Source organism: Periplaneta americana, chromosome 12 (assembly GCF_040183065.1).
Source record: "Periplaneta americana isolate PAMFEO1 chromosome 12, P.americana_PAMFEO1_priV1, whole genome shotgun sequence".
Classification (NCBI taxonomy): domain Eukaryota; kingdom Metazoa; phylum Arthropoda; class Insecta; order Blattodea; family Blattidae; genus Periplaneta; species Periplaneta americana.
Genome location: NC_091128.1, coordinates 148,392,546 through 148,420,469, shown reverse-complemented (window position 1 = coordinate 148,420,469; position 27,924 = coordinate 148,392,546). Strand labels below are relative to the sequence as shown.

Below are 27,924 nucleotides of genomic sequence, written 5' to 3'. Positions count from 1 at the left end.
GGACACAGCAATTGTTGAGCTATTTTTCAACATATTTTCCATTGAAATTAAGACATTTCTCATATCATAGGATCGACAGAGGGAGGTACAAACGCAGTCAAACGCTGGTTCCGATCTGAAGCGGCTGACTTCTACGACACAAAAATTGATCCTATGGTATGACAAATGTCTCAATTCTAGTGGGGGATATGCTGACAAATAGCGCAACAATTGCTATATCTGTTTCAATAAATATTTCTATGCAATTGTGTTTTTTTCTATAAACGGCCGCAGGGAAAATCACTTTCTGGACGGCCTCGTAATTGCGGTCGAGTGGCCAAAATTTGTATAAGCACTTCTTTTGACATTATTAACATGTGGAAGAAAAAAAATTAACTTTTTTATCTGCCCCCATCAGAACGTTTGCTTGTGAGTTTAAATATACGTGCCTTGGTTCTTTTTGCCAGAAAATCAACAGAAATTTGCATACAGCTTTATCACTTCCTTCGAATATCGAAAGAATACACAACTATCCATCCCTGCAATTCGGCAGTACCAACATCAAAACAAGCATAACATCTTATATAATATGAATCAGCCATAACGTAAAGATCCATGTTTTGGCGCTTACTTCCTTTTACCTTTTGACGCAAGCGCAGTAATACCAGTCACGTGGTATGGCATCAGTCGAGGACAGACCACAGCCTTGTGGGACTTCAATGAACTGCCGATGATGATTCGACAGGTTTATAAACAATGGCGTGACAGCACAGAAGTGTCAGAAGCGTGTCTGCGAACGTGTCTCACATGACCCACGTGATTAACTTTCTTTTTTATTTGTTCAATCGAATCCAATCCAGTCTGTACAGTTCTATCCAGTGCAATAATAATACAGTCTAAACTGTGCTATATAATGTAGTCTAATTTTTACAGTCTAATCAATCCTAGTCTATCCTAACACAGTCTAATGTAATTTAGTCTATCAGCCACCGGCGTGACTCAATCGGCTTGCCTGCTGGTCTGAAGTTGCGCTCGGGGGGGGGGGCAGGGCATAATTGCGCTACACGGTCAGATAAAATGCAGCATATAAAAAGGGTCCCTGTTTTGTGGGCATAGTTGCGCCCCGTTCCCATCAGATAGAGAAAAGGTCATGGCATAGTTGCGCCCCAATGAAATAGGTAGAGAAAAAGACACTACGGAAACTAGAGCCTCGTAATCAACCAACCTTATTGATTTCTTATTCGATTTATATTCATTATCGATACCGTTAAAATGAACACAATGAAGTTGGCAGTATTTTATTAACTGTTTTTCTACTGTTTATGCAGTGATTATCGATAGCCTACCGTTAAAATGAACACCATGAAGTTGGCAGTACTTTATTAACTGACATATTCAAATGGGTGAGCCGTTGGAATATGGGGCCTTAGCAGTCTTGACATTTTATTAGTGATTTTCACACCGTCTGTGGCGTATAGTGAGGATAATTTAAAATGAATGTTAAGTTTAGTGAAAAGGGTGAAGAGTTAATAATTGATAATGGTTCTAAGTTTCAATTTTCCAAACCCTGTACCGTAGGGTTAAGATATCGATGTAGAAACAAAAAAATGCAGTTCATTTATTGTGTGTGATCAATAAAAAAGTGTTATTTTAAATAGCAAAATTGTTCATATGCTAAGCCTACCTGATTTCAGTGCAGCTATCACTGTAATATTTTTAAGTAATTTATTTATTTTATGACAATCACTTTCGTGTGTACTATGCTCATCGGGGCGCAATTAATGCCATGTCCATCCTGTACCTGATTTCTTCGGGGCGCAACTATGCCATATCCCATCTGCTACCTGATATCTTCGGGGCGCAATTATGCCATGCCTAGGCCTCCCAATTGACCGTGGGGCGCAATTATGCCATACCGGCGCTCGGGTGCGGGTTTGATCCCCGCTTGGACTGATTACCTGTTTGGGTTTTTTCCGAGGTTTTCCCAACCGCAAGATGAATGTCAGGTAATCTATGGCGAATCCTCGGCTTCATCTCGCCAAATATCATCTCGATATCACCAATCTCATCGACGCTAAATAACTCGTAGTTGATACAGTGTCGTTAAATAACCAAATAAAAAATTAGTCTACCCTGACACAGTCTAATCTAGTCCATCCAACACAATCCATTCTAGCAGCCTGTCCAACACAATACAATCTAGTCTACCCAACGAGATGAAATAATAATAATAATGCACTTCGGCAGTCAGCCATGCTTTTACTAAGTCACATATTTGAGCAGGAATAGTACTTACTTACTGGGTTTTAAGGAACCCGGAGGTTCATTGCCGCCCTCACATAAGCCCGCCATTGGTCCCTATCGTAAGCAAGATTAATCCATTCTCTACCATCATATCCCACCTCCCATCTACGTCTCGGCCTCCAATAGTGGGAATATTTATTACTAGAATTTTTTTTTAATGTAACGAACGCAAAACAGTGTTTTCTGACTTCACCCAGGCATTATTATTATTATTATTATTATTATTATTATTATTGTTATTGTTATTATTATTATTATTATTATTATTATTATTATTATTATTATTATTATTATTAAAATACTGCATTAAAACAGAATATAGCCTACTATTAAGAGGAAAAGTAAAGAACTATAGAGGGAAGTGTTTTCTGCAAAGGGCATATCCCTAGGTTTCTCTCCTACAAACACCACCATTAGTTGTTCACTTATTAATTTTTCCCCAGTGCTAAATTTTCAACAGTTTCCCCTACTGTACATATGTATTCCACAACGTAATACTAGTTAAATGCTAGAATTATATCACCACCAGTCAGGATTACCACATTTAAAAGGTGAATCCTACTTTACTTCCAAAATGGACAAAAGGAACAAAATTATATTAATTCTCTTACATTAGTAAATGTAAAATAATTTAAAATTTTTTAAAACAGTGAAATTACTTAACAAACAAACAAAAAAAAAAACTTGGTGTAGGATATTTCGTTAGAAATGAAAGATGAATGCGTTAATTGCTTGATAAAAACTTATTTTTTTTATATATCCCTGCTCTATTTTCATCGCTCTGGGTCCTAGCATTAAAGTATGTACTTCAGTCATGTATTTGGTGTTTTCTATTTCTAGTGCGTAGTGTACTGTCCAAATTTCACGAGAAGATCCCTGCGAGGGGAGTATCGTCCTTGCGGGGTAAGAGGAGAGTAAGCCAGTGACTCGGCGTTCTTGAAAGAGCAGGTGGATGGGAGTGATATCATTGGCCGGCTGGTACAAATGAGACTCGGTCAGTGGCAGGCCGGTTCAGGTTTATAAGAGTGGGGGAAAAACTCGCATTCCTTGCTCGGATCTTCTCGTGAAATGCGGACTGTAGTTTTGGATGTACAGTATTTTGTTTATGTGGTTGTGTAGGTTTTCTTTGTTCGCTGAAAACTGGGACGTTATTTTATGCATTCAGAGAATTACTTTTGGGACTTACTTATGGCTTTTAAGGAAGTCGGAGGTTCATTGCCGCCCCCACATAAGCCCGCCATCGGTCCCTATCCTGAGCAAGATTAATCCAGTCTACAATCATATCCCACTTCCCTCAAATCCATTTTAATATTATCCTCCCATCTACGTCTCGGTCACTCCAAAGAACTTTTTCCCTCCGGCCTTCCAACTAACACTCTATAAGCATTTCTGGATTCGCCCTACGTTTGCTATATGCCCTGCCCATCTCAAACGTCTGGATTTAATGTTCCTAATTATGTCCGGTGAAGAATACAATGCGTGCAGTTCTGCGTTGTATAACTTTCTCTATTCTCCTGTAATTTCATCCCTCTTAGCCACAAATATTTTTCTAAGTTGCTTTTGGAATTCCGGTACAGTCCCGGAAAATCCGGGTCGTATATCAGCCTTACTACCGATGCAGTAAAGTCTGGGTGATGTATCTTGTCTCACTGTGAAATGAGAGAGAGAAAGGAGATATGTCTTACTTCGTCTGTATTGTTATGGCGATGGGGGAGTGGAGCGATGCCGTCCATCCATCCAGTGGCGGAAGGGACTAGTCGATACATTCTGTAGCACAAAATAAAATAACAAAATACCTATCTTCGTACTGTGTAGTTCCATCACTGAGCTTGTCTTTCAAGAAACTGAGTTCCGGTAGCCTGTACAATAACAAGGTTTTGAAAGGAATCCTGAAAATGTATAACCCTCCTATAATCTTCACCCTCATTTGAAGGGACTTGGTTTTATAGCTACTGAGACAAGATTAACCTTACCAGGTATAGCAACAGAAAAGTACTACTTGTAGTACTTTGCGCTACCTTCCACAGGAGACTAACACCATGGTAACGAAGGTGAATGTTCTACGAGGCAAGAAACCAAGGGAATCCCCGCCATGTATGGTACCCCACAACAAGTTTCGTAGAATCGAACTATATGACCCGAAATAGTAATCTCGTTGAGTTTATGCGTGGGTAATCTGCACGTACGAGACGTAGAGAAAGTGCTGGAAGGTTGTGAGAAAGGATGTACACATAAATCGCCCGGTCGATTCCGAGGCGGACGTGACTATCACGTCTATGACAATTGTTGCATTGTTGTGTATCGGCAGGCTCGAGCTCACGTGACACGCGTGGGGGTCACGTGACATCCGGCGCACCGCCTTGCGACCAACAGTGAGGGAGCCGTGGCCCAAGAGGCAAGTACCGCGTGCAGGGCGGTGCGTGTACCCGCGAAGTCAGTTCAGAGTGCGAACAACGCCGAGTTGCGGGGTGTGAGTGAGATTGATCCGACTGGCGAGTTTGACGCGTGAAGATTTGAGCGTCCAGTGAAGGTAACATCGGTTTTGTATCCACGTGCATGCGTGCAGGTAACTGTGTAGGCTATAGTATTTTTTTAGTAGTATTTCTTCTCTGCCCCTCTACCAGTAGATTCCAACTATAATATGAAGAATAAAATTGCAATTAGTATTAAATTTACAATTACAATCAATTAATCAACCTATATTATATTTGTATTCATAATTTTGAAATATATATTAGTCCTACTTTTCACGTGCGATATTATTCTTCTCTAGTGTTAATATTATATTATATAATTCCATTGCCGCTGTAATTATATTTTAGTTCCTATTTTATTTTACTTATTTATTTTTATTATTATTCTTTTTATTTTAATATTATATCTGAACTGCGACCGAGCACGAGCGCTGCTCATTCGGTCTCAAATTTTGTTAATACTATTGTATCTTCTTTTTATATTGCTTGTATTATTTTATTTCTATTTCTCTTGTTTGTTTTGTAATTATATTCTTTATTCTGTATATTTAAATTTAAATAAAAAAATAAATAAAAAAAATAAAATTGCAATTAGTATTAAATTTACAATTACAATTACAATAAAATCGAAGTACGAAAAGATTACCTGACTAATTAAAGCTAGATAATTTATCATAGAAAAACAAAGAATATTTTATATTCACTGAATTACAAATTAAACCTAGAGTGACAAAATTGTATAGTGAAGAAATTACTGGATATTGAAATATTTTATGACAGATTAAGGAAACTATTTACAAGAAATCAATTAATGACAAAGTGCCTAGTAAGTTTGCGTTTGAATTCAATTTTATTTCGACAGTCCCTGATGCTAGCAGGTAGCGAATTCCAGAGTCTTGGCAGGGCTATTGTGAAAGAGGATGAGTATGAGGAGGTGCGATGGGATGGTATTGTTAGTATTGTTTCATGACGAGAGCGTGTGCCAATTTTTTATATTAATAATATGACAATTTTAGTTTATAAAAATTTTATGTTTAAATGATATCTTGAGGTGCTTCTTGAATTTTTCAGAAATTGTAAGAATCTTATGAAAGAACATCAGTTAACAGTGACATTGACACCTGCGAGGAGGAGAAGAGGGCCTCTTAATGGCAGTCAATAATAATAATAATAATAATAATAATAATAATAATAATAATAATAATAGATTCATAGCTTCCTAACCAAGGGCATGTCGTTCTCTAGAAACACAACATTCTCCAATCTTTTCTATTTTTCGCCTTCCTCTTAGTCTCTGCATACAATCCATATATTATATCTTATTGTTGTCTCTCATCTGATATCTTCTTCTACCCCGAACTTTTCTCTCGTTCACCATTCCTTCCTGTACATCCGTCAGTAGGCAGTTTCTTCTTACAGTAGCTAGTGACCCAAACAATTATTTTTTTCCACTTCCTGATCAATTTCATTACTCTTTCCTCATCCACTCTTTCTAGCACAGGTTATTTTATCTGTCCATTTCACATGATCCATCCTTCTCCATAGCCACACTTCAAATTCTTCTAGTCATTTCTCTTCACTTCGTTGTAATGCCCATGTTTCTACCCTATACAACTAAGTAGGTGAAAAAATTCATACAAGTCGTGCGTGGGAGGGGGCATCCCATGGCTCTACCTTCTCCCGAATCCAAAGGACCTATTTTCAGTTGGTTGATAGGCCTTTCCCCTCTACTCACACATTCTACTGTCGGTGAATGGGAAGATGCTACTATTCTTCTCACACACGTTCGACTAATTTCTCAACACAAAGGGACAAATTTTATTATTGAAAATTTGTACCAATAATCTACATGTCAAAAGTTTATACTAAGGGTTTGTATTTCATTTTTATTGCTGTTTGTATCAATTGGCACATTCAAAACTACAGAGATATGAGGATAAATGTTTTCTTCACCGCTAATTCCTGCACTGCAACATACACAATGGCACAATCTGCATTGTGATGCTCCCCTGCCTTCTTAATATATATATATATATATATATATATATATATATTTATTTATTTATTTATTATTAATATTTGTGCGCTCAATAACAGCCAGAGGCCAATTATAGTTCAGCACAATACACAAACAGAAGATACAAAGGTGCAAAAACAAATAAATAATATATTAAATCAAGAAAAACATACAAAAATAAAATTGAGAACAAGAACAGTAAATACTAATAATCAAAACGAAACTATACTTTAAAACAGAGTTGTAAGACACAGCCTGAACGGAGCGGAGTGCTCCACTATAACTTGTTGCGTGCTCCGGTGCTTCCACAGACATAAACAAGTTCACGCTCCGACTGGACGTCTCTAGCATCACAACCGGTTTTGGAGCTTGCAACTCTGACACTACTGCTTTAAAAGGATCTAAATTGTGCCCATGCAAATTGGCATATTTTATGCAGCTACAGACTGGAGAAAGTGATTTTGAATTTCTGTTATAAAAATTTTTTTGAAACAATATTTCTAATTTCATTAATAATTTAGTTGAACAACGGCACTAAAATATACTGAAACTTGTCAAATATTTGTGGGGCTGTAATTTATATTCCCTTATATATAGTCTTAGAAAAAAGTTTTGTCGTAGAGATACTAAAGTCTCAGAAAGGAAACAGTGCGCATGATCAGAGGACTAGCGACTAGTTGAGATAATAAAATTAGTTTTGTTTCGGTGTTTGTTGGGACTTGCAAAATATCTGTGCGACAAAACTTTTTTTTCTAAGACTGTATTTTATTTAATATTTTTATTTTCTTGTATGTACAGCTTCAATTATAAGAGATAACAACTACCACTCGGTCGTTGACGAACTCAGGACAAGAATAAGGGAAAGAATGCCTTATCATCGTCTCAACTTCCGTGACATGTCGATTAGCAATATTAATTTACCTTTCAGTTCCTCGTTCATAAGTTGCGAACTTTGATTTTATGGCTAGTATAAAGTCAAATCAAATATTTCAGTATTTCTGTCATTAGTTGAAAATATTCTTCGTTTCGGAGTTGGTAGAATGGCTTGCCATATAGCATAAAACAATTTATACTTTATTCTTCATACAGAGGAAAGCTTTCCGCTGAAATTTCAAACGGTATGACCTCTACTTCGAGGCGGGGCTGCTGTATAGGATGTTTCAGAACTAAGTTGACAAAAACAAATTCAACTAAAGGAATCTATGAATGCAAAATACAGAACTGCACAAAAATAATTTAAACTAAAATTATTATAGGTCTTTCTGATTCCCTTATTTTTCTTACTGTTCTTGAAAATTTGTTGAAAATTGGCAACAATGTCGTCACGTTTTTTAAGTATTTCTTATCGTCCTCGTTTCTGCTGTGCTCGAATCCAGTAGCTTTCAGTACTTTCCGCAATGAAGAATGTGACATTTTCATTTGTAGTGTTCCGTATTTTGTGAGCTGCTGGCAAAATATCGTCTAAACCCTTCTAAGCAAGTACTGGCTGTCTTAAAGCATCCTAACCAATCTTGTAATGGAATATATACAAAAGGTTTTTTGGAAGAGCTTATAATAATAATAATAATAATAATAATAATAATAATAATAATAATAATAATAATGGCTCTATTTAACCTGGCTGGGTTAAGGCCGTAAGGCCTTCTTTTACACTCAACCAGGATTAAAATTTGCTTACATAGTTGAACATAAAATTGGATCGGAATTAATTACATACTGATACAATTTAGGTACATAATAAGATCAAAAGAGGTAGTTACATAAAAATTTACCTCATAAAATAAAAATAAACATAGTGGAATACATATTAATGTTCTTAGAATCAAATACGAATCACATAAAAACAGAAGCCGGTAATTCAATAAAAAAAAATGTACACAGTAAAAATAAAAATAAACACATTAGTATACATATTAGTATTAGATTACAATTAAGTAGGATTTACATAATTAGCTAAACCAGAAACCGACAATTGAATAAAATGTACACAAAAAATAGAATAATAATAATAAAAAAACACTTTTCTTCCGATTCATTTTCTTCCATGTAATTATAAGTATACCGCAATTTTAGACACACTCGTCGCTTAAAATGTTCTCTCTAAAAATTACTAATCGAAAACATTTTCTTCCATTCTTTGCATTGTTACATTCCCTCGGGAAGTACATATACACACGACTTCCTTAGTATCAGTCTATGTAGGTACCTATAATGTGCTCTACTACCTATTAAATAGAAAGTAATTGCTAAGCACACCGAACATCCATCACAATATCCATCATCTTGAATGGAAACTAATTGTAAATGACGTGTTTAAAAATTGAACTCAAGGTTACGAGCAGGCCTGGACTGAGGAAGGATAACAAAGAACGTTAACGTGTTGTAGGAACATCCTATCAAAACAGCTTGTTCGCTCTCGCGCTTGTGGAATACCCTACCCAGTGACATCAGAGACTGTCGGAATTTAGTAGCGTTCAAAAGCAAGCTTATTAAACATTTTCTTACTGCGTAGAGTAGGTTTAATTTGTACTTAATCAATAGAAGAAATGCTTCTCTCTTCTTAACTTTTACAATAAACTGTCTAGCTTTTATTAATCAGTTAATCTTTTAGTACTTTGATTTTTATTGTATCTGTAAATTTAATATTAATTGTAATTATAATTGTAATTGTATTCTTAATATTGTAGTTGTAATCCCCTGGTAGAGGGGAAGAGAAGGCCTGATGGCCTTATCTCTACCGGGTTAAATAAATAAATAAATAAATAAGTAGCACACCCCTAAACCCTCTTGTTACTGATTGGCAAGGTTCACCCCAACGTTTAAACTCAACAGTGGAAAGTTTACCTCTTTATAAAAAAAAGAAAAGAGAATAGATCTGTAATTTCTGAGAATATTAAGCAGGTCTGGACTGAGAAAGGATAACAAAGAACGTTAAAGTGGTGGAGCATCCTGTGAAACGGGTATGCTATAGTAAGTAGCATCACCCCCGACCCCTATTGTTACTGTTTGGAAAGGTTCGTCCTAACATTTAACTCAACGGCGGGAAGTTTCCCTCTGTATAGAAAACAGAGTATAGATCTGTAATTTGTGAGAATATTAATATTTATGTAACTAAGTTCTCAATAGGGAATGTGAAGCCACGACAAGCCTTGAACCTAAACCGTGATATGATGACGGAGTGGTGCTCAATTTTCAAGACTCCACAGAAGCACGGTGTTAGGAAATATGAGTGTGATATCAACACAGCCTATTGTGTATATGACTCACTTGGTGCAGTGACACCGCGGAATTCGCAGGGCGTGTCCTCCTTCTGGGATGACATCGCGTGCGGATTGATGTGTGTTTGCGTTTCCTGTATTAATGAGTGCATAAGGCGGTGGTCTCGCGGAGTGTGGGTCGACTCCCGACAGCTGACTGATTCCCTCGCCGTGCGACAGGTTGGTTCCGGCTGAGCATTATTATTAATGAAAACTGCAAAATAACCAGCCACATCCTCCTCTGTGACGAGTCTCCTGCACTCTGCTCTTCGGTTTCTATCACCTCTCTCTTTCTCCATTACCTGTCTCGGGTCCCTATATTTTAATGTCTCTCTTAGTCTATTCTTTCTTTCGTTTTTCTTTCTTTCCCTTCATACGTCCTTTTTGTTTTTCTGCACTTTTTCTTATTTTCATTTACTTTCCGCCCTTCGCTCTGTTTCCTTCTATCTCTCTTTTGTTTCTTACCATCTCTCACTTGTTTCTTCCCGTCTCCCACTTTTTTCTTCTCTTCTGACTTCTTTCTTCTCGTCTCCCTATTGTTTTTTTCTTTCAGTCTCCCTATTGTTTCTTTCCGTCTCTCTCTTGTGTCTTCTCGTCTCTCTTGTCTCTTCTCGTCTCTCTTGTGTCTTCCCGTCTCGTGTCTTCCCGTTTCTCTTGTGTCTTCCCGTCCCTCTTGTGTCTTCTCGTCTCTCCTATATCTTCCCGTCTCTCTTGTGTCTTCTCTTTTCTCCTATATCTTCCCGGATCTCTTGTGTCTTCTCGTCTCTCCTATATCTTCCCGTCTCTCTTGTGTCTTCTCGTTTCTCCTATATCTTCCCGGATCTCTTGTGTATTCTCGTCTCTCTTGTGTCTTCCCGTCTCTCTTGTATCTTCCCGTTTCTCTTGTTTCTTCCCGTCTCTCTTGTTTCTTCCAGTTTGTCACTTGTTTCCTTCAATCTCCCTCCTGTTTCCATTTCTCTCCAGTTTTTTCCGTATCCCTCCTACTTCTTCCCGTCTCTCTTGTTTCTTTCCGTCTGTCGCTTGTTTCATTCCGTCTCCCTCCTGTTTCCATCTCCCTTCAGTTTCTTTCCATATCCCTCTTGTTTCTTCTCGTCTCCCTAATTTCTTCCCGTCTCCCTTCTGTTTCTTCCCGTCTCCGTCCCGTTTCTTCCCGTCTCTCTCTTGTTTCTTACAGTCTCTTGTTTCATCTCGCCTCTCTTGTTTTTTCTCGTCTCTTGTTCTTTTCCGGCTCTCGATATTTTGTTCCTGTTCCTCGATATTTTATTCTCGTTCTTCGATATTTTGTTTCCGTCTCTCTGTCTTGTTCTCGTTCCTCTATATCTTGTCCACGTCTCTCAATATGCTGTTCTCGTCGATATGTTGTTCCCGTCTCTCAATGGTTTGTTCCCGTCTGTCGATATTATGTCCCAGTTTCTAAATATGTTTTACTCGTCTCTCACTTTTTTGTTTCCGTGTCTCTGAAGCTTGTTCTTATTCCTCTTTATTTTGTTCCAGTTCCTCCATATCTTGTCCACGTCTCTCAATATGTTGTTCTCGTCGATACGTTATTCCCGTCTCTTGGTATATTTTTTCCGTCTCTCGATATGTTGTTTCCGTCTCTCGATATGTTGTTCCCGTCTCTCGATAATTTGTCCCAGTCTGTAAATATTTTGTACTCGTCTCTCACTCTTTTGTTTCCGTCTCTCAATGTTATGTTCCCTTCTTCGCACACCTACCTCAGTCTCTTTCTCCGTCCCCCTCAGTTTCTCACTCCCTCGCGCCCCTCTCCCCGGTCCAGATAACGCCTTGATAACGTTGCACCGTGTAATCTGGTCTCAGTGTTGAGATGCTGGACTGCGTGCCGGTACCCGGGGCCCGCGTGCTCAGGTGAGACAAGCTCTTCATGAAGCGAATCAATGTTGCTCAAGCGTGGATTATTCTGCATAGGTATAGCAAAGAGTGCTTGTGGGTTGAGTGCTGCTGTGCTCGTCTTGGTATAACAACATTTTCTTATACAGGATGTACTTTGTTGCAGGCGGACCCGGTCGCTGAATGCTCCGAGCCCCATCCAGCAGTTCGGTCCTTGCGGCCGCATCATGAAGAACTCCGCCATGGTCATGTGAGTACCTTTTCTATCATAAATCACCAGGACTTTTATTATTCCGTTTTAATCTCTGCGCCTTAAGAAATTTTCTAGAGTACTGCATGTTAAATTAAACTTGAATCAGTTTGAGTTTCAAAAGTAAAGTAGGCCTACCATAGTAATCTAATGTCAATTCATTGAACGCGTCCTACGTTTAAACTTTTTTTTTTTTTTTGTTATCTACCTTGCGCCTAAGTTAAAGGTATAAAGGGACATCATTTTATTTTTACTTGCATTTTAATTGTACCTGCATTTCTGAATGTACTTCATTCCCACCCCTTCACTAATGTCAGACACACAAACTTACGGCTGCTGTTGCATTCGAAGTCTTCAAGCAGTGAAGTAAACACTGCAGTGTATAGTGTGTTTCAGAAATATGGTTGCGTTTTCTATAGAAGAAAGAACCTATAGTAATAATATCCTACTAAAAAATTATATTGAAGAAACGAAAAATTCAATTTCAGAGAATATGCTTCAAAATGTTTTTAATAATATGCGTAAAGAATTGAAGCCTGCATTGTAATGAACGGCAACCATTTTCAGCAACCTGTTTAAAGATTCAGATTAGCTTATTTTGAATTGAGGTGGCTAGAAGCAAAGGAATGCTAGTGACATTTGTAATAACATGAGTTAAGTGCATCCAGTGTAAGCTAAAGTATCTAAAATTTTAGTGGCAACGGGATATTTTAATCGCATAACATATTAAAACTTAAATAAAAATTTCACCGATTTTACGAAAGCTTAAATATTTAAACCCCATTTTCTCAAAAGAAACTTAAGTGCACTTACAGCCCTTTACTTATGACCCCCTCAATTTAAGTGCACTCTCTATATTGTATGTTAACATCAATAATTAATATGCTAAATAAAGTAGACATTACATAACGAACATAGCCACCTGAAAAGTTGAGTTTTTGAAAAAAAAATGTTACTACTCTCCTGTACTTTGATAAATTCCGTAAAAGTGGTGATCAAACTGAAAATCGTAATATCGTATTTCCCTACAACATAAATGGATACACTACTTTTCTCTCCTCCTATACCTAGTAAAATGATGTGTTTACATATTGCACTAGTAACATCAAACTCCTGTAATGGAAGGGGGGCAACAGCGTTTCCGAGTATAGCCAGGTTAATGTTAAAAATGTTGGTAAAAATAAAGTGATGTCCCTGTAGAATACAGTACAAGTCACACATTCCAGTCGACTATACAGTGTAATAAATGGAAGTTTTAATAAGAAGCATAACTTATATTCAAAAGTAAGTTTCTATTTTGAAATGCTAATAAGTTTGTGAAATTTTTAGATTCCACAAAAATAAAAATACCAATTTGTTCGTAAATAAATGGAATTTTATTAAAACACGAAAAAATTAAATATGACCACCACCGTGTTGTTCAATAAGAAATAGTCTTTCTTCTATGCTAAAAACGGCATTAATAAGCACATTCCTAGCTAGGGACGTTTTGAATGACATCCGATATTTACTGTTTCAGTTCCTCACCTGTTATAGGTCTACTAAGAAATAACCCGATAACCAGTAGTCAGCTGGATTTATGTCTGGTGACCTAGAAGGCCAACTGTTCAGAAAACAGTCATTCATTCGCACACATGCACGTGTGCATACCTACATAGACACAGTATACTGTAATTTCGTTTCGTATTAGGTGCTTAAAGTTTCTGATACATAATGAAATAATATTGAGTTAGATCTGTTACACCCTTGATAACGTGTTATGTATATCACGGCCGAGTAGTTGAGTTGGTACAGCGTCTGGCTAAGAACTGGAAGGTCTCGAATTCAATCCCAGGTAGTTCCAGGATTTTTCTCGTTGCTGTAACTTCCAAAACGGCCTCTAGATTCACTCAATCTCCTTTCCAATTTAGTACCGGGTTTTCCAGGAGATAAAAGACGGTCGTAACGTGATGCTGACCACACAACCTGATTCCAGCGCCTAGGTTATTAAAACAACAAATTATATCCGAACAAATGAAACTTTTGGTTCTGAAAAATAATTTTAAAATGTTACGTTCGTTCGGATCAAATTTCTACATATTTAAAGGACAAAACTAGAATACATTCACTCGTTTATCAACAGTAATCTCACTAGAGGTTTTGATTTATCTAGAGAAAATCAAAACTCGAGTGGGATTTAATTGACTATTACACGATTAGAAGAAAGTATATAAAGATTAGAAGTAACAAAGTTACTCCAATACAATAAAATATTGACTTACGAAAATACAACTGTCTTCAAATGTATTATTGTACCGTCTCAACATTACGCTAGATGGCAGTAGTGTGTTATGATTAGCTGTTTTCTTGTTATCAGTTGTGCCAACTATGGAATCTTCATTGAACTCTGTGGACGGTTACTAGTCAAGAAGGCTTTGTTGATTCAGTTCCATTTTTATTAAAACATTTGCATTCCACTTCAATCATCCGGATCCCAGTAATCAACGTCACTTGACAGATGATTTTCAATAAATCTTAGTAGACTATTATACATTCTCTGATACGTGACTATCCATAATATCATATAGCAGAAGCTATAACAAACATAACCTAAATAATATAAACGAGTGTTAAAAAAGTTTTAATTAGGAATGATTAAATAAACAAGAAACGTTTTAATTAACGATGATGAAATAAAAAATAAACATGAATAATTTTAAAAGAAACAATTATTGAAAGTATAATTTTCAAATTTGAATGTTTTAGTGGTTTGTGGTTCAGTTGATGTTATATTGGACGTGTGCGTAAAAGAAGTGAACTCGTTGATATACATGGTGTATCACTCAACTTATTCAGGATTTCCGATGGTGCTCTTCATTTATTTGTAAATAGGGTTTCAGGGAAGATGCATAGCTATGACCAGTGATCGTTATTAATTCTTGTTCTTGAATGCCAATACGAGTCATATTTGAAAGTGCTGTGCATCGACTGGAGTGGTTTGTAATTTTCTGTTTTTTGACGTCCAGACCAGTGCAGTTTGAAATGTTGGCAAACAAAGAAACAAATGCTAGGGTAGTGATAAAAATAAACAAATGCTAGGGACGCGATAAAATTAAACAAATGCTAGGGACGCGATAAAATAGTGCGACAAGCAGCCATGATTGGTTGAAAGACGTCCTTTCGTACCGTTTTATTGGTCAAAAGTAGTGTGATGTAGTAAAAGTGTAATAGTCATCATAATACATTGCTCTCTTAAACCGACTAAACATATTGCTAATTCAATCAATGGCTTTCCCAAAACATACTACGAAATGTTTCATATCAAACAATTTTTATATCGAAAAGAAAGCAAAAACGAACAAAATTGTATTAAACATTTTTGTTTGGAATATCTCAAAGAATAAACCTCTGAAATTAATGGCATTACTTACGATTTATCCTGTATCTATATATAAAATTTACGATCATGTAAAACATGGTTTTAATGTAAATGTTGACTTAAGGTTAGCCTCGCATACACTCGACCAGACACAGTGTTTACTTCTGTTCGTTAGAAGGTGTGTGAAGGTATTCAGAGGAGGCCTTGAATGTGCAGATTGTTATGTCCGCGGAGACGAAGCTGAAAGCTACTCTTGGTAATTATCTACAGGAGGATAGTAATTAATTTTGAATGAACAGGTATACTTTTTTAATATGGGTTTTCCTTGAGAAACAGACATAAAACAAAGAGAATCGTCTCTTATGGTTTTCTTTTTTCAGGTTCATTTAAAGCAATGTTGCCTTCAGTAGTTGCATCTACTTGACAAAATAGGTCTATTATGGAAAGATAGTGTTGCGTAAGTACCCAAAATAGCCCCGAATTGCACAGAAAATTTCGAACTTCAAACAGTAATAAAATTCAACATTTTGTGGGAAATATAGACAAGAATGCACACCGTTATAACGGGGAGAGGATGGTATTTTTTTTAACTTTTTTCCTATTTGGTGTAAAATATTAATTTTGTGTGTGTAGAGAGCTCATAGCTGTAGCAACTCAACCAAAAATAAATATTTTGAAAAAAAAATATTTGGGGGCCCAGATTTGAAAAAAAAAACCAAATGCTGGATTTTGCTAAAACCGATATATCTAAACCGTTTTTAAAGGTAGATTGATCCCGTTCTTTGCAATGTACTTGCAAAAGCTTGCTCTACAAGCTGGCTGTAACAGAATTTTGATATTTGTCCTTACGTTTGTAAAATAAACAATTAAAATTTAATAACACTTTCCTGAATTCCTTTCTTGCAAACAAACGGACGTAGTTTTAAAATGAAATCAATTAACAAAATTCTGTTACAGAGAAAAGTTTCCTAATAATTTAAAGAATGTGTGTTCTAAATTTCATGCGTGTATCTTTAATAGTTCAGAAATTATATCCATTTTTTCTGGCAATGTAGCAAAAAAATGAAGTTACCGTAAACCGATAAATGGGGGCGAGTGATTTAAAAATCCATAGCGCAGTAAGTTTAAAAATGGCATCTCAACATCCGATAATGGCACAAATACCCACGAAATGTTATGCAATGCATTCCACACATATCAAAGGGTATTTTCAAGATTTTTTTAAAATTCAATTTACCGGAAACAACAATAAAAGGGGACGAGTGATTTAAAAATCCATAACCCAGTAAGTTTAAAAATGGCGTCTCAACATCTAATAAGGGCACAAATACCCACAAAATATTATGCTATGCATTCCACACATATCACAGAGTATTTTAAAGAAAAAAAATTATTTTGAAAATTTACTCATTTTTAACCAAAAATTCCATTCTCTCCCCTTAATAATACATAATATAGTAAGTAAAACATAAGCAAAATATAAATAAGTAGGGCTACGTATGCTTAGAAATTGGAAGGGAACTCGTTACTCTGCTTCAGACTAATGATAGATCAAATATTGTAAAGTAAAAAGTTTCAAGTTGCTTTTTTTCTACGCTCAGTCACGTTAGCCACGGCTCAGTCATTAGTAACGTTTTGATAATCTTTTTTTTTTTGTTAAGTTTATTTATACATGCTTTATCATCTATGGCAGTGGTATCAAAGCAAGCGCAGTTTTCTGACCTTGACGTAATGCACGGGCATCAAACGCTACTTACGGAAAGAGGAATAAGCAGCTTATTTGGATTAAGAAAACAGTGGTGCACAAATTTCAAACGGAACGTGAAATTTTATGTCTTTATTTTTATATGGCTCCTTTTTATTTGATATTATCTATATTGTCTGCAAAATAAAAGTATTTACACCAACTTCTTGATATTGCAGTTGTGTTTTAAACGTTAATAACATAATACAGAGTTAAGAAGGAATATTCACATAAATTCCATAGTACCAACAACTATACTGTACTAAGTGAATGAAACATACCATTCATAAAGAAAGAGATATCCCAAAAAAAGAGGCTGGGTATGCCATGATAAGTTTGAATTGATCTTGGTGGTATCTTTAGCCTTATAAAAGTAATCAATGAACTAATCAAAACAATATTATAGTACAAAGCAAAGTTACCTACGTACTGTATATGTTTTAAATGTAACTAATATTACATAACAAAACTCTTATCGCATTATGCTTTTAAGGTGATATTGGTGAGCAACTTCCAATCATCAGAATATTAAATTATTTTCTCGAAACCTGCTGAAGCTATAGAGGTGACATTTTTATAACACATGGCACATATCTTTTGCTTATGATGTAACAGTAGTTGCTTTGTTAATTCATTTTCTTACAAGCATTAATTTTCCATGCGAATATTTTCAAATTTGTAACACATTATCTTCAATAATAACTTACGTATTTACGGTATATTAGATTTACGAGAACATTGATTCAGTACATGTAAGGCCAGCTACTAAATAAATAGGCCTATATCTGAAAATTTCACTTTTATATAAAAAAAATTGAAAACGTAGGCCTATTCCTTTTGAATAAAAAATCAAACTTGTGAAAGATGAGCATTAAAATTAAAACTTACAAACTTACAATGCATTTATAACTCTCAAGCAAATCTAAAAATTAACATGGATACAGTTTTAATAAGTTCTCTTCCCTTTATCCATTGAATCAGTGCTGGCCATCCCTGTATATAGCTCGACCAAGCGGCATGTACTACCTCAGTCGTCTGTCTCTTTCCTTTCAGCTGTAAAGCGCTCAGGCTCTCCTGAGCACTAAAGCGCGCGCTTGCTCCTATGGGCATCAATTGTCATCACTGATCTATGGTCATATCGCGTGTGTTGGAGTTTTGGATATTTCAACAGACCGTGGACTATAATTGTGATTCTGTTTCCATTGTATGTTATACAGGGTGGAAATGATATAACTGTGCAGATTAAAGGGGAAAATAGAATACATTAAAACAAATAAAAACCCATTATAAGTTTTGTTATTAAGTACATGGTTAATTAGAAAATTAGGCTGAAAGTTTGCCTAATTTGACAATAGAACATCGCCATCTTGCCTACTAATCAAGCCTAAATTAAGCAGTGCGCCTCTTATTCACTGCAATAGGTTTGCCAGACATCCTAATGGCAGAAAATAACGATACGTGTTTAATTTGATTTATTTAATGTGTAAGGAAACCGTACATTTTATTTAAAAACAGGAGTAAATTCCCTTTTATGAGGTTCAGAAGATTGTAATGGAAATTCTTAAGGCCTCTCTTCAAATTATACACTATCATCTATATGTTAACACGTAAATTTTTATTTTAATGTACAAATCGAATCATTATTTTGCTCGTTTCATTTCCCTTTATCTTTTATGTTTGTTAATTCCGGATCCCAGTGGTCAACCTCACTTGAGGACGGATGATTTGTAATAAATCTTAGTAGTCTGAAACTGCTAATGGAATTCATGAAAATTAACCTCAAATTAGAAATAAAATTCTTCAGATGTGGAAACAACCGTGAAGCTTAAAAACTTTGAACCTCTAGGATTTGCGTCTAATTTTTCCCTCGTACCGATTCACCAATGGAGTATCGGAATTCGTCGAATTTTAATCACTCAGAGCCTTATATCACTTCAATATTGTCGATTTCATATGGTCACTTTTGTCTTGTCGCTGGTTTTTGCAAATCAATGAAGAAAGTGTCCACACCTGTGGAGTAACGGTTAGCGCGTCTGGCCGCGAAACTAGGTGGCCCGGGTTCAAATCCCGGTCGGGGCAAGTTACCTGGTTGAAGTTTTTCCGGGGTTTTCCCTCAACCCAATGTGAGCAAATGCTGGGTAACTATCGGTGCTGGACCCCGGACTCATTTTTACCGGCATTATCACCATCTCATTCAGACGCTAAATAACCTGAGATATTGTTACAGCGTCGTAATACATCATAACCTAACCTATACTAATAATAAATCTGTAGCCAAAATTTTTCTGGTAATTTTCGATTTTCCAAAAATAATTGGTGTTGACATGTATAATTAACCATCCTGAAACCGAAAGTCGCTTTTTTGAAATTTTTGTTTGTATGTATGTATGTATGTATGTCTGTCTGTCTGTCTGTCTGTCTGTCTGTCTGGCTGGCTGGCTGGATGTTGGTTACCTTTGCACGCCATAATGACTGAACCGATTTATATGAAAATTGAAATATAAATTAAGTTCGTTGTAACTTAGATTTTAGGCTATATGGCATTCAAAATACTTTATTTAAAAGGGAGGCTATAAGGGGGCTTGAATTAAATAAATCGAAATATCTCCCTTATTATTAATTTTTGTGAAAAATTTTGCATACCAAAAGTTTCTTTAAAAATGATTTCCGATACGTTTCATTCCAAGCAAAATTTTGATGGGACCAAATTGCACCAAAAACGGATGTTCTCTGATCCAAATGATCATATTTTAATTATTTGCGTGTAATAACAATTAAGAAATATGTTAAAGGAATTGTCATTGCACTAAATGAGTGGTCTCTGGACCAAAATGATCGCATTTTAATTATTTAAATACAATTTAAATTAAGTGACATATTAAACGGTTTATCCTTCTATCAAACACGAATGTTCCCTGGACCGGATGTCCTATTTTAATTATGTAATTACTTTATATTTATTTCTACCAAGTGCAGCGGAGCGCACGGGTACAGCTAGTTATTAATAAACTCAGAAATAATCAACATCAATTTCCTCAGAATCAAATGCGAGTACATCCAATAAATTAGCTTTTATTGAATACCATTCCCATAATTATTGTAGGCCTACATGTAATTCCATTTTTCATTTTTTTAAATGTTTTTGTTATTCGTCTATAGTTTTCTATTTTTTTAAACTGTTTATTTAACGACGCCATATCAACTAAAGATTATTTAACGTCGATGGGATTGGTGATAGCGAGATGGTATTTGGCGAGATGAAGCAGAGGATTCGCCATAGATTACCTGACATTCGTCTTACGATTGGAGAAAACCTCCGAGCGCAACACCGGATCGCCAGGCAAGTGCCTTAGCCTACTGAGTTACGCCGGTGGCTGTCGTGTATAGTTAAGAGTACTTAACACTAGATGACTCTGATCGTATTTGTAAATAAATATTGTCTCTTTCTTTATGGATGCGGATAAAAGATGATACCTTTTAGGACAATAGTAGCCTATATGATACATTTATTTTATTTTATTATTTATGTATGCTTTATGTTTAGTTACTTTATTGTTATATTAGCGAAATAATCTTAGTAAATATCACGCAAGGCTTTCATTTCCTTCGACTATAAATATGAAATTTACTCAAAGTTACGATGAAATCTGGATTTCGACAAATGCGTGCGTTGCTATTTATATTGCAGCGATCCGTTCTCATTGATTTGTGACGTGAACGCGGTATTGGCAGCCCTGACAGGCCAAAGAGATACTGATCTCGAGAGCAGTGCGTGATCATGCACAATTCCGTTGATTAGATAATACTTGAATTGTGCTTATTTCAAAATGATTTTGCACATGCAAATGTTCAATATCCCATTAAGGGTTAATCTGTTTATGTCACGAAAGGTGCACATGCCTGTGATCGTGTTTCTTTTTGGTCTTACACTTATCTTATTGACTATATTGATATGTTACTTCTCACAGTCTTTCATTTTCTTTTGTGTTTTAAGTATTCCAATCAATTGCTGCGATATATATTATCAATATGAAATGCGAAGACCTCTTGTAACTCGTGTTGCTCGCCAAGTAAGTGTTGCCTTGTGTCACCAACTCCAAAATAGTTACCTTCTGAGTTGACACGCTGCTGCACACGATGTTGTCATAGGTAAAAATCAGTAAGCACTATAAGGGGTTATAAATTGGTCTAACATGAGAAAAAAAATACTGTATCTCAAAATAAAATTTTATTCATTCAACATACTTACCTTTTACCTTTATAAACTTACCATTATAGTCAGAAATCAATTTTAAACCTTTAAAAATTGTTTTTATTTCTTCCGCAGTTACTTATTACTGCTTCATTCGATGAAACTTTTGTCTTTCAATATAGTATAAAATGGCCCACGTAAAGTGTTACAAGTTTGTCTTAAATGAAACTATAAAACTAAGTCCTGATTTTTCCAGTTCTCAATAAGGTAGGGGACCTTTTAGATTGCGTCATGGACAGCATTCCTTTTGGGCCCCACTCATGAGGCACGGTGAGAGAGGGGGCAGCTCTGATATTTCGAATGTAATGATGGAAATTTTTTGGTTCTCAAGAAATCGGGCAACTTTTATTTGAAACATTTTTGTCTGGAATGAGAAACTTCAGCGTGTTTGAAATGGGTTATTAGTAGATCAACCGTATTCATAGACATTCTTAGCGCGGGCTTCCGGTGGATGATCAGCGAACTAACGTTTTTCGTATTCATAAACCAGTGTTAGCGATATGATATGAATCCTGTACAAGTAACCAGTTCATAGCCGGGGCTCGTTTAGCACGCTCGTAACGCGGGCTAGCGAAATGTCTATGAATAGCACCCCAAGATACTAAATAAATAACAACAATTAACTAAACTATTACTTTCAATCAATTTATTAACAACTCAAAGCAACCTCCATCAACATCTATATTCTTCTACTAAGACTTCTTCTAACATTTGTATATGTTAGTATGTAGTGTGTATGTGCGTGTGTGTTTTTTATGCTCAGAGGCAGGTCTTTCACTGCAAACCCAGCTTTCTCCAATCTTTCCTATTTTCTGCCTTTTTCTTTATCTCCTCATATATGATCCATATAATGTAGTCTACCATTCTGGTGTATGTAATGTAATGTATGTATGTACAAGTTTCGGAAATAGGTGATAGTCTGACGATAAATCTGGAGAATATGGGGAATGGTCGATTAATTCAAAGCCAACTTCATCAATGTTCTGCAAACAATCAGAATTTGTGAGCGGGTGCATTGTCGTGCAAGAACAGCACAACTTTGGAGATTTTACCACGACGTTTTCGAACACTTTTTTCCCCCGAATTTTAGTTAATAATGGAGAATAATACGCTTCCGTCGCAGTTTTACTTTGTTATAAGTAGTCTATCATAATTATTCCATCTTTGTCCCAGAAGACTGATGTTCGTCTTTAATGTCCTGTCCTCTTTTCATTTCCATAGCTTCATTTTTATGGTAACGTACGAAGGACATTTATCCCTCAAAGTACCCACCCTAACCCCTTAAATTTCCTTCCTTGACAGTTATTTAAAAAACAGTTCTTTATTCCCGACCGATTGAATTTTTTGTCTGATATATACTATTTTCTTAAAAAATTCACAATATACAAAGATGTTAAAAAAGCATTCAATATTTTGAGAAGTGGTAGTACTATCAAAACAAAACAAAATAGTCTAATAGACATAAGCCCTAAAATTAATAATTTCTGAAATATGAGTACTATCAACTCTTAAAACAATGAATACATATCGTATGGTGTTGAAGAACCAGTACCCATATCTCGGAAGATATTAATTTTAGGACGCACGTTTATTGGACTTTTTTCTTGATTTTATAAATACTACCACCTCTCAAAATATTGCACGATTTTTAAACACCTTTAGAATCGGATAAAGCTGTTTTATTTTATAAATACTACCACCTCTCAAAATATTGCATGATTTTTAAACACCTTTAGAATCGGATAAAGCTGTTTTATTTTATAAATACTACCAGCTCTCAAAATATTGCATGATTTTTAAACACCCTATAGAATCGGATAAAGCTGTTATCACTTCATCCTTTCCATAGTAACCGCTTTCGGTTTTGTTTATAACAAATGTCCAACGCTAACTATACATCAATATCCCTTCGTATGGATAATTTATTTTTTAATAACTCCCTTCGGAAGTTTTAACATTTTAGCTTTCATATCTTTAGCCGATATTAAGTCGATTCCCGTTTAGTAAAGGTTTGATTTTCGATAAGTAGAAGTTGCAAGGAACTAGATCTGGCGAGTAAGGTGAGTGTTCGATTGCAGCAATGATTTATTGAGTGAGAACTGGTTCAGAAAGAATTATGTCCTGGCACGTTATTCTAATGTAACATCCACCCGTTCTTACACAGTTCAGATCGTTTCCTCTTCACATCTTGGCGTAGGTTCATCAGAACTTGTATTGCTGATTAATTGTTTGTCCGTAGGGAACCCACGCTGTCATTAGAGTAACACGGATATAAAAAAAATCACAATCAGGATGGCCTTGAATTCTGAACGACTCATGCGAGCCTTTCTCAGGTGTTGATCATTCTAGTGATTTCCATTGCCTGTCGTATTTTCGGATAATTTGTGAAAATACAAGTTTCATGAGAAATAATTGCTGAATTCAACAGTTCCAAATCGTTTTCAATGCGTTATAAGAAGTCTAAACACAGTTCTTTGAGGTTCTTTGTCTTTCTGGGGACAATTTTGAAACAAACTTCATAGAGACCTTCTTCATTTCAATGTTCCTGTGAGAATCCGTTTTAAGCTTTCCCCGTCTAAGAGTTAACATCAGACTTCAACTTCTGAAAAAAAAATATATATTTTTAAATAAATAAACTCGTGAAAAAATGCTCACTATATGGATTAAATTATTTTTAAACTATATTGTGACAAAGTTTCATTTAATTATCTTTAGTAGTGTTTTTTAGTAGGTTATTTTACGACGCTCTATCAACATCTTAGTTTATTTAGCGTCTGAATGAGATGAAGGTGATAATGCCGGTGAAATGAGTCCGGGGTCCAGCACCGAAAGTTACCCAGCATTTGCTCATATTGGGTTGAGGGAAAACCCCGGAAAAAACCTCAACCAGGTAACTTGACGTGACCGGGAATCGAACCCGGGCCACCTGGTTTCGCGGCCAGACGCGCTGACCTTTAGTAGTGTTGAAAATAGGCCTGGAAAGATTTAAAATATTTCAATTTACAAACGCTGTAAGTAGCTCTATAACGACCAGTGTCCTCAAGCTGAAACTGAAAATCACTTAGGGTGCTATTCATAGCCATTTTGCTAGTCCGCGCTACGAGCGTGCTAAACTAGCCCCGGCTATCGACTGGTTACTTGTACAGGATTCATATCGTATCATATCGCTAACAGTGGTTTATGAGTACGAAAAACGGTAGTTCGCTGATTATCGACCGGAAGCCCGCGCTAAGAATGTCTATGAATACGGCCCTTAGAGGCTCGATGTCGGCTATAGAATTAATCGACTTCGTCTATTGCTGGGCCCCCTTGGGATCTTTTAAAATGCGAAAGAGATGCGGTGTGGTGTGCAGAAAGCAACGGGAAGGTACTGCATTTATCATTTTCAAGAAAACTGCAAACATGGCACGATGAAAATACTTGGGGTATACTATAAACAGTAACGTGAGCTGCTGCCAAGAAGTCAAAAGGAGGATAGCAATGGCAAAGAAAGGTTTTATTAGGAAAAGGAGCATCTTTTGCGGACCTCGAAAAAAGAACTAAGGAAGAGACTAGTCAAGTACTTTCTGTGGAATGTGGCATATATGGGGGGGGGGGGAACGTGGACATTATGGCGAAGTGGAGGGAAGCAGCTAGAAGCATTTGAAATGTGGATATGGAGAAGAATGGAGCGTGTGAAATGGATAGACTAAGAAATGAAGCTGTTTTGGAAACAGTGGGTGAAGAAAGAATAATGCTGAAACTGATCAGGAAGAGAAAAAGGAATTAGTTGGGCCACTGGTTGAGAAGAAACTGCCCATTGAAGGATGCACTGGAAAGAATGGTGAACGGCAGAAGAGTTCGTGACAGAAGAGATAGACGACATTAAGATACAGTAGGCCTATATGGATCATATGCGGAGACTAACAATAAGAGGAAAGCAGAAAATAGGAAAGATTGGGGAATGCTAGGTTTGCTGTGAAAGACCTGCCCTTGGGCAGAAAACTATGAATGACTGTGTGAATTGCAATGAAAATAAAATAATTTACATTAATTGAAGATGAAAGTTGTTTAAATATTAACAATGTACACAGAAATCTTAAAAGTATGTACTGTAAATATACAGAACATAGCAAATATGGAAATACCGCATGTGGACTGTAAAATCTTAACTACAGTCATTCTTGCAAGCACGCAAAAAATACATCGTATATAAATTTGGTAACTGAAATTTATATCGACTGTAAGGATCGACGCATGTTGATGATTGCCATAAAACTTGCAGGTTGGTTACCTATTTTTGCGTTATGTAACAGTATTGTCTCGTGCACGTCATCGCAGTAGCGTGGAAGAAGAACGCTCGGTCTCCAAGACATAAGTGTCACTGAAACCTCTGCGAAGGGCTCAGGAAGGGGAGTCACATTTCCGTCAGACTTGGGCTTCTTCAATTTGTACAGAAGACAACGCACAGAACTTCCACATACTATAACATTGTGCATATGTATCAGTTAAGAAAAGAGATCAGACAAAAAAATGTTCTGCAGAAATGAAACTTGACACAATTTTCAAGCTCGTACAATAGAATGCTTCGTTGCATAGGACTGTATCAAACTGCTTTTCAATATCAGTGCAACCTATTGAATTCTTGGTTGTCTATGCTATAATATAGTCTAAAGCTGCTTGTACATGATAAAATTTTTCTTACAATTCGATATTTTACAAGAAAACTGATTCTTCGTTGGCTGTGCTGTAATACTGTTTAAAGCTGCTTGTACACGATCAAATTTTTCTTACATTTCGATATTTTACAAGGAAACTGATTCTTCGTTGGTTGGGCTGCATTATTGTATAAAGTGCTTGTACACGATCAATTTTTTTTTTTTTTTTTACATTTCTATATTTTACGAGGAAACTGATTGTTTGTTGGCTGTGCTGTAATACTGTTTAAAGCTGCTTGTTCACGATCAAATTTTTCTTATATTTCGATATTTTCCAAGAAAACTGATTTTTCGTTGGCTGTGCTGTAGTACTGTTTAAAGCTGCTTGCACACGATCAAATTTTTCTTACAATTCGATATTTTAAAAGAAAACTGATTTTTCGTTGGCTGTGCTGTAATACTATTTAAAGCTGCTTGTACACGATCAAATTTTTCTTACATTTCGATATTTTAAAAGAAAACTGATTTTTTGTTGGCTGTGCTGTAATACTATTTAAAGCTGCTTGTACACGATCAAATTTTTCTTACATTTCGATATTTTACAAGAAAACTGATTCTTCGTTGGCTATGCTCTAACATTGTCTAAAGCTGCTTGTGCACGATCAAATTTGTCTTACATTTCGATATTTTACAAGAAAACTGATTTTTCGTTAGCTGTGCTGTAATACTGTTTAAAGCTGCTTGTACACGATCAAATTTTTCTTACATTTCGATATTTTACAAGAAAACTGATTTTTCGTTGGCTGTGCTGTAGTACTGTTTAAAGCTGCTTGTACACGATCAAATTTTTCTTACAATTCGATATTTTACAAGAAAACTGATTTTTCATTGGCTGTGCTGTAATACTGTTTAAAGCTGCTTGTACACGATCAAATTTGTCTTACAATTCGATATTTTACAAGGAAACTGATTCTTCGTTGGTTGGACTGCATTATTGTGTAAAGTTGCTTGTACACGATCACATTTTTCTTACATTTCGATATTTTACAAGAAACGCTATGTTTTTTTTAGGTTATTAGCGCCATAATATTTTCAAATCCTGCTTTGGTCGATTAGAGCGTGTTCTTATTTATTTTCAAGACAATAAAAAACTGTTAAAGTATTTTAAGTCATTGACAATAACACTCGTAAAGTATTGGCAAGTCTTCAAATTCTTGTGAAGAGTTGAATTTGATGAAAATTTGATCATGTGCAGACTCAGAAACATTTGGGTCACCTGAATTTTCATAAGTTTAAGTTATAATGTACTGCGCATGCTCAGTATAATTCAGATGGCCCAAATTTTGTTTCTGGGTCTGTACAAGCAGTTTGTAATTGTCAGAACCCGGATTTTTGTTTAATAACTAGAGACATCAAGTTTTCATTCCTTCCGAAAAAAATTAATCCCACTGTTTTCTAATGTGGTTATGAGTGAAATTATTTAAGACCTGAAACGTAGAAAAATTTACAAGATTTGTATCAGGAAATTCATATAATTTGTTATGCTTACGATGCAGATTTCATTCCAGACACTGATGACTATAATTTACAAAGATAGCTTCACCTTTTATGCTCAGCTGTTAGAAATACAATATGAAAAAATAAGATAACCTTGGCAACTAGCAAGGAACATCTTCGTTACAAACTGGAACTAGAAGATAAAATTATTAAAGTTATGGAATTCAGTTATTTAGGATTTGCAAGAAAATAACAGGAGACTGCATATTGAACATTAAGCGTGCATGGCAAGGGTGGTGGATAGATG

General features: G+C 35.9%; 1 protein-coding gene across 16 annotated transcripts in view; it reads left to right on the top strand.

Annotated features, from left to right (window-relative positions):
- LOC138710978 (NAD kinase-like) overlaps positions 1–27,924 on the top strand; it is a 242,643-nt gene that overhangs the window by 157,727 nt on the left and 56,992 nt on the right. For 12 of the 16 annotated variants that reach the window (XM_069842229.1, XM_069842218.1, XM_069842219.1 and 9 more), the window contains one exon: positions 12,046–12,129. In XM_069842229.1, the coding sequence (XP_069698330.1) occupies positions 12,046–12,129 (84 nt within the window). Of the gene's footprint in view, positions 1–4,648; positions 4,850–11,765; positions 11,958–12,045; positions 12,130–27,924 lie in introns of those variants that run through there. The other 4 variants (XM_069842230.1, XM_069842231.1, XM_069842226.1 and 1 more) reach the window with 4 other exon arrangements.